General features: G+C 36.7%; 1 protein-coding gene across 1 annotated transcript in view; it reads right to left on the bottom strand.

The window, feature by feature from the left end:
- The window catches only part of SCFD1 (sec1 family domain containing 1), a 57,586-nt gene that overhangs the window by 26,169 nt on the left and 19,348 nt on the right, over nt 1-12,069 (bottom strand). Inside the window, exons 11-14 of the mRNA XM_068946384.1 lie at nt 9,510-9,649; nt 8,433-8,523; nt 7,996-8,069; nt 5,744-5,825 (exon numbers count right to left, since the gene is read on the bottom strand). Coding sequence (XP_068802485.1) covers nt 5,744-5,825; nt 7,996-8,069; nt 8,433-8,523; nt 9,510-9,649 — 387 coding nt within the window. The remainder of the gene's footprint in view (nt 1-5,743; nt 5,826-7,995; nt 8,070-8,432; nt 8,524-9,509; nt 9,650-12,069) is intronic.

Genomic DNA, 12,069 nt, shown 5'->3' with positions numbered 1-12,069 from the left:
TAAAAAACACATACTAAATAATTCACTATAATATTTGTTCCATATTTAAGTTTTTATTAACGTGCTATTCTTACAGTTCAAGTATGCAAGATTTTAAATCATAAAAATAGATTTACAGTTGTCAACTTTGAGCACAAACTGCATAAAATTCTTCTCAACCACGTGCAACTTCACAGCTATTTGGCTAAGGCTACCAACCAAAACAGACTAACTACAGCAAAGAAAATTCACTGGTTGAGTATTTTTGCTACGCTTTGAACCTAAACAGAAACCTTAATGGCATGTGTATACTTACACTCTTCAAGAATTTTGGTCAATTACTTTAAGTGTGCACTTGGCACTCTTGGAGAAAAAAAGCCAAACTGAAAATCCTAAAAAACTCTGGTCCTTTACTTCTATCCACAGCAGGGACACCAGAGGTAGCAGCAGTATAAAATTTTCTGCATTCTCTTGTTGATGTGACATAAGTATGATCTAAAGAGATGGATCAATATGGCAAAATGAGTCTGCTTAGCTTCTTCTTCACCAGACAACTGACCAAAATTTCTAGCAAAGGTGCTAATTAGTGCAGTATTTTTCTTACACTGGTTCACTAGAAATTAGATGGACACCAAATTAAATTTCATATAGATTACTGAATAGCCTTAGAAACTACTAGTTACCTTTTGACAGATTTCCCAGATATGCCACATCAATGAGACAGTTACTCCCCGAAAAGCCAACTGTTCTAAGAAGTGTTGATATGAAGCAGATGTTCCATTTAATTTAAGTAATTGCAATTTTGCTCACTCATTGGCAAACTTACAGACAAGCCAGGAAGAAAAGCTGGGGGATAGGAGCTAAACAATCCTGCAGATTCCATAAGAAAGCAAGGAAGAGGTTCTTACTGATCCTGAGCTGGTAAGCAAGGTGAAGCAAAAACAGTAATTAAAAAGAAGTAATAAAAAAAAAAATTCAAGATGCATTTATATTTGCAGTATTCCCTCCCTGCTCTTTATTTCCTAATATAATATCTTATTCTACAGTAACACCATTCAGTAGACCTTTCTGACTGCATATTCATGGACAGGACCTATGTTGCAGTTAAAGCTCCACATTTCCTTCCTTTGACTTGTTTTCGTTTTTAGGTGTTTTGTGGAAGCTTTCAACATAGCATCTTTAGAAAGAGTCTGTTAGTAAACCAAAAAATCTGTTTTAGGGAAACTGACTGAGGCTCTGGGGATTCTGGCAGTCAGATGAGGTGAGAGCAGTGGATGTTATCTATCTTGATTTCAGTAAGGCTTTCAGCGTTGTCTCTCCTAACATCCTCATAGGCAAGCTGATGAAGTAAAGGCTAGATGACCAGACAGTGAGGTGGACTGAAAATTGGCTGAATGGCAGAGCTCAGAGAGTTGTGATCAGTGGCACAAAGTCTAATTGTAGGACAGTAACTAGCAGTGTACCTCAAGGGTCAATAGTGGGTCCAAAACTGTTCAACTTATGGCTGGATGATGGGACAGAGTGCCCTTAGCATGTTTGCTGATGATACAAAACTGGGAGGAGTGGCTGATACATCAGGTGGTACCGTCATTCAGAGGGACCTCAACAGGCTGGAGAAACGGGCAGAGAGGAACCTCATGAAATTCATAAAGAGAAGCTCCTAAAAGGAAGTTCAGAGCCCTGCACCTAGGGAGGAGTAACTCCACACACCAGTACAGGCTGGGGGCTGACCTGCTGGAAAGCAGATCTGCAGAGAAGGACCGAGGGATCCTGGTGGACAAGAAGTTGACCCTGAGCCATCAACGTGCCTTTGTGGCAAAGGCGGCCAGTGGAATTCTGGGCTGCATTCAGAAGACTGTTGAGGGAAATGGTTCTTCCTTTCTACTCAGCACTGCTCAGGCCACACCTGGAGTGCTGTGTCTAGTTCTGGGCTCCCCAATACAAGAAAGACATGGAGCTACTGAAGCAAGTCCAGCAAAGGGCTACTAAGATGATGAAGGGACTGGAGCATCTCTCCTATGAGGAAAGGCTGAGAGAGCTGGGCCTGTTCAGCCTGGAGAAGAGAAGACTGAAGGGAAATCTGATGCATGTGTGTAAGTATCTGAAGGGGGGGGTGCAAAGAGGATGAGGCCAGACTCTTGTTGTGGTGCCCAGTGATAGGACGAGAGGCAACAGGCACAAACTGAAACACAGGAAGTTCTGTCTGAACATAAGGAAAAACTTCTTTACTGTGAGGGTAACTGAGCACTGGAACAGGTTGCCCAGAGAAGCTGAAGAGCTTCCATCTTTGGAGATGTCCATAAGCCATCTGGACATGATCCTGGGCAACTTGCTCTAGGCTTGAGCAGGGGGGTTGGCCTAGACACTCTCTAAAGGTCCCTTCCAACCTGTGACTCTGTAACTCTCCACCCGAGTGCTCTAATCCAAAACAAACACAACATTCCTTCCTTTTTAAGCAGAGAAGCAGGATCCATTTAAATGTGTTGGAGGGTCACTTTGTAAGGTCTTGTAGCAGAGTCACCTATCCTCTTTACAGTAAAAAAGCTTTTCTTTTTAGAGAAAAAATATGCAGAAAAAAAGAAAATAAATTCTCAAAGAAGAAATTACCGGAAGGAATCTTTCAAAGACACTAACAAAAAACGACCCGGCATCAAATAAAACAGCAGAAAATAACAGCTGCCATAGAAGTCAATGGAGTAAGCGAGGCTTGTCAGGAAATTATAGCCTGCTCTCATCAGGAGGAAGAAAAACTTTGGGAGAAGGCTGAAAGAGGCAGATAGATCTAGTTCCTTTTGACTGAGCTGTACAGAATTATCCAAGGAATAACATGAAAGAAAGGCCACTATAACTGAACTCATCAAAACTGTCTCTTATTGGGAACTTACTTAATAATCAGTTCTGAATCACACAAAAATAGCCTGGCTCACTGACAGTGACATATACTTCGCAGCACACGCTTTTTCTGTTCACATGGTAAGACAAAAACGTGACTTGTATTAAAACAGAGTAGATAAAATAGTGGAATTCTGTCACAAAATAAGAAATAGATAATTTGAAAGACTATTGGCAACAGAGGTAAAGGAGTTATTCAAACTATCAGTCCTTGAAATCAAGCCAAGTAATAACTGCAGAACTGGACGTATATGATAAAAAAATTACATAAGGATTAAAACCCCTAAATCTATCAGCAATCTAAGTTTGACAATAATCCACATAAAAATTTGCCACTTAGGTTCATAGGTATAGCATTCTAGCAAGATGTTATCTAATATTCCCCTTAGAAAAGTCTAAGTATATCCCTTTCATATGTCATAATTTAACATAGTCCAGTTATCCTAATATTAATATTAGGCAGGCAAGCAAAGACAAGCGTCACTCAGAATTCTAGAGCAGCTAGAAAGACATCCATCGTTCTATCCTTAGAACGTTTTGGGCACGTTTCTTTTAGTCCACAGCTTCTTCAGAGCAAAGGCAATCAATGCAAAACAAGGATTCATTTGTTCTAAGCACTGGCAATAAATATTTGATGGTTCACTTAGTGAAAAAAGTAACGCATTCTTTCCGTCTTTTCACTGAACACGTCGATATGCCAGAAAACTGCCAGTACCCCTGAGTAGGTGATTAATTTCTGGTTTCCTCTTACTGTGTCTCAGAAAATGATCCAAGACAATGTGCAAACCAGCTTTAAACTGAACACTAAAATATGACCATTAATAAATTAAACTTACTTAGTTGATCTAGAGCAGCTCTCAGATAATTCTTTTCACTGATTCTCATATGCAATGAAGAAAAATGCTTAAAAATTTACTGTAGTAAAAACCGTAATGAATAATGCAAACAATGCATTTTAAAGTATAATTGTGCTTCCAGATTATTTTAAAAGTGAAAATATAGCATCCTGAAGAAGAAAACAGATTTATATGATACCTCACTACCCTCTTACGACCTTGGCACTTGCCCAACATTTTTTTTAATCTTCCTCTTAGCCTAGCCTGGTTTAATTATTTAACTGTATGTAAAACCTACTATCACAGACTCAAGGTGCCATCAGAATTTCTCTGTAAACATTGGCTGAGATATTGTTTCTTTTGGAAATGTTTTTGATGGCTACATTAAGTAACATCTCAGCTTACTTTAGAATTCTACAGCTCAAGTTAGAAAGATACTGTTTGTAATAGGAGGATGAAAACAGGGGAAAATGGATGGGACAAAGCCATTAGAAGAAACTTCTTATTTGTTTAGTGAAAAGGTTTTGGTGAAGGTAAATTCCAATGGGAAAAACATGTGCTTCCACATTAGTATGAGTTTTTAATAGTTTTCTAAATATTTGGAGAGGAAGGAAATGATTCTAAATCAAAAGAAATGATGATACAGAAGCATATATCATCAGCATACTGAAGAAAATGCATGTCTGTTTATTTTGTGATCTTGACAGCTATACAGTAAGAAGATAAGGAGCTTGAGCACTTTGCAGTTCCAGAATTAAGAATCATTTATGGAGGAATCTATCAGCACTCCCTGGGAGCTTTCTGATACGACCCTAAGGTAATTCCTGCCACCTCTCTGTAATAGAAAAGTGTGTCACTAGCACGTAACGGAGAATCAGCATGGGCATGACTCCAGTCCACTGCCAGGAGGACACAGGTGATAAAACTCATGTCATTTCAGTCCACATCCTGCTCTGAAACCTGGCTAGCACATTAGATAAAGTACTACTGGTGTAGGCCTGCCACAGGCCTACATAAAGTGACTTTATACACCAGGCATCAAATAAACCACCACTGTAAATCTCCATTTTTTTGCCATGGTATTAATGTACTGCTTTTAAGAGCTGCCAGATCTGATAATTGGCATGCCTAATACTGCAAAGGCATATAAAATCAGCCCCCACAGTAATAAATCAAGCATATAGGGACACACTTATATCTCCTCCTCAATTTAAAAACTACCAATAAGATTAATTTCTACACTAAAATTCAGAATGAGTGCATTTACAGCAGTGAGTTAAGAAAAAAGTAGCACCTAGAAGTAAAGACAGACTTCACAAATGTTACCAAAGTAGGCTTCAACACACATTGCCTCCTATGACGTTATAAATAGCATTTTCTAACTACTGACTTTCAATGAGACCTGATGCCGAAATCACTTTCAAGAACAGAATTCCAATCTTTCTGCCTCAGGAGAACAGAAATTATAGATGAGCCTTTCAGAAAGATAAATCTTTTAAATTCTCCTACTAGTAACCATAGTCTTTACTTAATACTGAGACGGGCTGCAAATGCTTTGTTACAAAAGCAGCAGGAGGAAGACAAACATCCTTCTGAAGTGCTTTTCATCTAGTACAAATTATGCAGAATACACACGTAACACAGACCCTCCTGGAAAGACCGGTTCAGCAGCTGGCATCATTATTTCACAACTCAGGAGACTGCTTTCATGTCGTGACCAATAAAACACTACTTTCAATATGTGTATACAGAAGACAAAACTGCTTAGATTCAAATCATAACTTGCCAGGACATTTATCTGAAGCAAAGCAAAGTCTTCTTCAAAAATGTATTTAAGAAGGACTTCAACCCACAATAAAAGTTTTTGCCATCATAAATAATGCGTAGGCATTCAAAATTCAATCCAACTCACCCTTCAACGCTAAATAATGTTATAAATGATTTCTTTCAAAGCTAACACATTTCATTCATTCACTTGTTCAAATATATTTCTCCAGGTAAATTGTATTACAGAAAGAAAACTGAAGCAATCATACCTTTATATGCTCCAAAACAGCAGTTGCAACATTTGTATGGAGATCAATTAGCCTCTTCTTTTCCAGTAGCTCTGGAAGAGAGCTGAAAAAATTAAATACAAACTAACCTGCTGAGTTGCCCAGTTAGTTGAATTGTATATTGTACATAGTTGGTACAACAAAACTATGGAACAGTAAGGTTAGAAATAAAAAGTTAGAAAGTATAGATATAATAATTCTCATACTAGAACTAAAATATCTACATGGAATATATTGAAAGGCTTTTTTTTTTTTATCTTGACTTGCAAAAGACATATAACACAGGTAACTTAGCATTGCTATTGAAAGCTCATGATCAACAACAACAGATATTTGTCCTTCTTAGCTAAACAAATAACCTACTAGAATTCTGGTTTATCTAACTAACACTTAGTTCATTCCTGATACAAACAGGAGTGCAGTTATCTGTCAAGGAAGTCACAGAACCTCTGGATGTCCTGGAATGTGTCACAGGTGCTACTGCATATGACACAACTCTTTGCATAAGACTCAAGATTGAAGAGAAACCTTTTGCAAAAAGGGGAACTGAATGGTTAAGCTTACTTTGTAGTAAATGAGTTTCTTAAGATGTTATAAGCTATGTTATTTCCACTGCTGGGATCTGGGCATCGCCGGTATAAAAGCTGGTTTCTTTTGATCAGCAGTAATTGTATCTGCTCAGGGTCTATATACAAAAGAACTGAGAGCAAAGACGACCAACTAAATGTCAGTGCATCAGTCTATTTAATAATAATAAGATGATAAGGCACTGAATTACATCAACTACATTTCCTGAAGATCCATAAAGTTAAGTAACCAAACTTTCCTCTTTAAGTAATTATAAACGTGATGTCACCTATGATGATTGGTCCTTAATGACACTGTAGTTGGAAGGTGGTTAGGACTGCATTGGTAAAGAACTGCATCGAGAAGAGGCAGGAGAATCTCTTGTTTAGAACCTCTGTTTTTAATTATTATTAGATATTCCAAAGTTTTCTAGAAACCGTAAAGCCTCAGAGGCTGAAGCATGTCTTTTTCCTACTAAAAAATGATGTACGACAACAGAAGAGCAAAGCCCAGCTAAATTCTCCCTGCAGAAACACGCCTAAATGGTAGATCCTTAACAGTTCTCAGCATAATCCAAAAGATTAAGGCTCAAATATCGCAACAGAAGAGCTTACTGCGTTACATGCTTTTCTGAAGTAGGACAAGATTTTCCTTAATAATGCCAGATTACAGGAAACAGTCATGAAGAGACTAATTGAACAGCAAAACTTCCTGAGAAAGCTTTAGTCATATGTGCTGCCTTTTTTTTTTTTCCTCCTTTTCGCTTAAGTTTTTGATGCTTGTCTCTTTCACGTCTTGCTGCCGTAACCCAAGAACCAGCATCCTGAGAACTTGGAAACATTTGTTGGCTTGTTTGGAAATGTGCGATCAAGACATCCTTTGTAATTCCAACCAAATGCTAACTATAGCAGAGCATATAAACAAATTTGGGAACTCACCGAGAGACAACTAATTAATGTAGACACATAATGGATTTACAGGACAATGGGCATATCACCCTACCTATACTCAGAATTTTTCTAATTCCTTCCTTCTGCCTCACACTGATAATTGGGGCCTCAGTGAAGAACAGCAAACTGAACATTTTCCTTCTCCAAGGCAGAAGCAGAATGAAGAGGAGATTTAGAGTTAGCAACAAGTCTAAATCTCAGACTTTCAATCTCATCCATAGTGTCTAGGTAGCCTTTAGCAAGGTAGTAAATTTCCACTGCAGAGTTCTGAATGACTATAATTTTGCTAACAGATGTTAATATATTAACTACAGTAAATACATTAATCAAACATTGTGCAAAGAAAGCAGATGCTTCAAGAAGTGGGTTTCACTGGCAGACTTTTAAAAAGGAATGTAGAGGTAGCTAGGTGTTTCCTGTGAGAGAATGCAAGCAAATCCATGATGCAGTAAAAACATTCACCACTGTTCATGAAACATCACAAATTCATGTTTATAGGGCTTAAACTGCTCTCAAAGTTACATGAGTAAGTACTCGTCAAGAGGACGGTCTTAAAATTTTCCAGAGTAATAACACACTTAAAAGTTTTCTATTGAGCTGAATAGCCTATTTTTAAAGCTATTAATTTCAAAGGCTATTAAAAGTGAAATGGCAGAAAGAATTAGAAATTGTTCCCTATTAGCTTAATTAAACAATAATGTGTTATTGATGACTTACCTAACAGCTGAAGTTAGCTTAGCTGTATTATCAGAAAGCATACTTATTGCTCCTTCATCCTCTCCTTCTATACCCTGGTTTTGGGGAAGGATTTGAGAAGGGGAATAAAAATAATCATCATAAATATGAAAACTACACATACAAGTATAGTCACTGCATTTGTAACTTGTTTTCTCATACTGATATTAATGTCTGGATCATGTTTTGCAGTTATTATGGAAGTAACATAAATGTAATGCCAAAAAATACAAGAAATTGAACTTTATGAGTACTATGAAACATGGTACTCCCAGGCGTACATTTCAGCTTACATCATGCCTACAATTATCAGCATGGGCTCATATTTGGAAAAAAACACAACAAAAGGTTCCTCCCCCCAGCATCTATACAAGTGCTATTGTACTTTACTTAAAGCAAATATATGTGATAAACCTTACCATGATACTTTTAAGTCTTTTGACTTCATCTTCCTGGGCTCTGTAGGACTCCAGTTCTTGCTGAACAGACTCAGCTACCTCTGGAAAAGGACTAATGTAATACTCTGTATTAGGCTCAGTTAAATTAACAAACTGAAACACTAGAACCAGACAAGGCTATATGATCAGGATGATAATGGGAATGTATTTCAGAAATATCAATACACTACTAATCATGCAGCAGACTCCAGTGAAAATAATGACATCTTACTGAATGTTTACTGAAACTTTCCAAAGTATATTCACTTTCTCTACATTTTATGTAATTCTGATAAAAAGTTTTATTAATTTTTCTGATAAACATGTCAGCAGCAATAGTTGTGTGCTCTGTAAAAAAAAAAAAAAAAGCAGATATACAACAAATGCGGACAATGAACTGACCATTCAATTAAAAAAACCAAAACTTCTAATATATTTCCAAATAAGCTTACAAGTAGAACTACCAGAATATGAAGGAATCATTAGAATATCCTCACCACTTTTATTTTTTTAATGATTTACTCAAGGAATTAATTCTACATGTAATGGATTATCCCCCTAAAATTTAGTATTTTGTAAAACAGATGGGACAAGCCATATGAATGAGATTGCATCTTTCCTTAAACGCAATAAACTTACAGGCAGACACAACTCTGTATAGCTATTTGTTCATCTGAATAAGAATAAAGACAACACCCTTTTCTATTTCTTTTTGTCTCTCCCAACCAAGAACTGTTCAGGGCCCCAAAAATATTTTAGCAATCCTAGCACAGCTATTAGTAGGTCTTCTATGATGGCTGCAACTTTTATTGCGGGTTGAAGCACTTCTAAAACAGTATTAGAACTGTTATTAATACCCTTAAAAGTAAGGCTTAAATGGCTGCACTATAAAAAAAATATACCTAACTTTGTAAGATGATACAAAACTTCTCCAGGCATATGTTATGATGTGTGAGCCTCAGCTGCAGTACCTTGATCTAACCATATGCCCTTATAGCCAAACAAAACCAAAAAAATCCTTCCATACAAATCGACTAGATAAATATCTATTCAGCTTACCTGCCTTTATGCTTTTGCCAAAATTTATCAGATGCAGTTAAGTCATAGGACTTCTTATTTTTTTTCTTAGGTCTAGCACCTGCTGGAGAACTTTCCGTTCCTGCCGATTCTTCCAAGTTAACTCTATTTAAATGGAAATCCTAAAAAAAGAAATCTTAGTTAAACATTCGACAGTTTTAAAATTATTTCATCACTATTTTATACTCAGCCAATTATTTTCTAAAATATTTTCTAGAATGAACAGAAACGCAGCTGTTTATTAAAATTTCCTAAGAGGGCAGGAAGCAGTTTCCTAACTAACCAGATAAGAACAACAGCCATGTTAGAATTCTAAAATTACTCAAACTTTTTGAAAAACTACCAAACAAAGCAACAAATTTCAAACAAGAATATCTGATTGTCTCACAGGCAGGCAATCTACTTAAATTAAACTGATAGGAATACTGTTTTCTGCAGGGAAAATAAATTATTTAACAATAACTGAGCTTTAACAGCTGACTAAAAATTTACCATCATAAAAGTTTCTGTGTTGCAGACAAAATGACTGAATTCCGCTTATGCAATTACTCTAGATGTATCAAAGCTGCAAAGATCATGACATGGGCAATGAGAATATCCATTGTGAGGACTATTTATCTACACCTTCACAAGTCTTCGTCCCTCCCTCCCCGCATTTTTTAAATGCTAGTGAAATAATGACCCCCAATGAAAGTATAAAAGTATTACTTGCAACAAAGCTGAAACTTCCCTGTATAGCTTTTCTTCTTCCACAAATGCATGAACCAAGAAACCACATTTTCAGCTAGATGACACAGTTACTTATGCTCACTTGCTATATCATCATGGTCCTTCCTGTACACGTTCCCTTCCTTTCCCTGATAACATTTGCCGAGGACAGCTCTCTCTTTTCCGCAGCATATTCCCTTGTTTCCAATACAGAGCTCAGCTAGTACCCCATTCACTGACTTTACTCCTACTCATCAAAAAACATCTACAATTCCAAAGGAGCTCTTTGCTTGTCAAATAATGATAAAAGGAATCAAATTTCGGACTTCACAGAATTTCTCCAAAAAACTTTCAGATTTTGTATTTTTTTCCAGAAATACAATTGGATTTTATTATGCTCATTACGATATTCAAAACTAGATCATTATAAGTGAAATCGTCACATAAAAACAATTAAAAAAGTTAGTTTTAACAAACTAACCAACCAACCGAGTTTTACTGGAAACAAAAAGAAACAGCTACTCAAAGGAGGCATATGCAGTCAATCTAACAAGACCTGTTTAAGTTTTCAGTAAAAAGAGAGTATTTTTCACTAACATTTGTTCACTAAAAAGTTAAAGGCAAAAAAAAAATCACTTGACTGAAAACTTGGCTGTAATTTTTTAACAGAGATCTATGTTTTGACTCAATTTAACTCAGCAGTGACCTGAGTTTCCAAGTTAGCTTTTGCATTTATTAGCTTTTATCAAAATGATTCTTCTTCTTTTATCAAAATGACTCACTCAAGTCCTCCTCCTCTCCTCCTCATTTTATCTTTAAAAGGTTTTCTATCCACGCCACCCACTTTTCCCTGACCACTACTGGAAAGTATTTTAATCACAAATGGCAATCTTTTCATTCCATTATTATCTAAATAGACACAGCAACAAATTTGTGGTTAGGTTATCATTTAGTTCAACATCCCACAGGGCCCTTGGACTATTAATTGAGAATTTAAATGAAAAATTTAATGTACATAATCATCACCTTGGTAGCATTTTCACTGCTGTAATTTAGGGCCTTTTAAAAGGCTATAATGTTCATAAAACATTATACTCAGTTTGTGAAGAACTTGACATGCTTACGTTTAAACTGAGTAACTTGCCTGGTTTTGAAATTAAACCTTTCCCCTTAACATGAAACACAGGCCATTCAGTTACAATTTCATTAGACAGATTCCACAGTCCTATCAACTCAGTCAAACATAAGACACAACATGCTACATTCAATAAGTTGTTCCAGAGAAATTACTGAAGCCTGATGCAGCACAGACATACCCAGTGGTCCTCAAGCCATTCTTTTAGCGTTATTCTGATACCTCTCCATAACACGCAGCATTAGTTATCCTTAGCTTCCAAGACATCTTTGATCCCTCTGCATCTTGACGCACCAAGTCCTGCCTCCAGACATGCCCGAGGCCACCCAACACAACCTTCTCTACCTACCAGCTGAGTAAGAGGCAAGCACACAGAGGTAGGCATGTATTTACTAGCTGGTCAGCAAGTATTTGCTGATTGAATGGCAGACAAGCAAAGGAGCCTAATAAGTTGCCCTTGTGCAATAGCGTTTACATCTATGACGACTCTAATGTGGGTCTCCCCCCTCTTCTTGTCACTGATTCTCAAAAAAAAAAAAGAAAAAAAAAAGAAAAAAATTTAGTACCTCTAATTGCAAGTCTCCAGGTGGTTCAACAGTTATTGGAAAAAACAGTGGAAACCATATTTTTTCATATATGCCTTTCCTAAAGAAGGCCCAAGGTTTTTTTTTTTTTTATTTGTAAATACTATCCTTTTGC

This window comes from Struthio camelus, chromosome 5, assembly GCF_040807025.1.
Source record: "Struthio camelus isolate bStrCam1 chromosome 5, bStrCam1.hap1, whole genome shotgun sequence".
Taxonomy (NCBI): Eukaryota; Metazoa; Chordata; class Aves; order Struthioniformes; family Struthionidae; genus Struthio; species Struthio camelus.
This window is presented reverse-complemented; position numbering and strand designations above follow the sequence as displayed.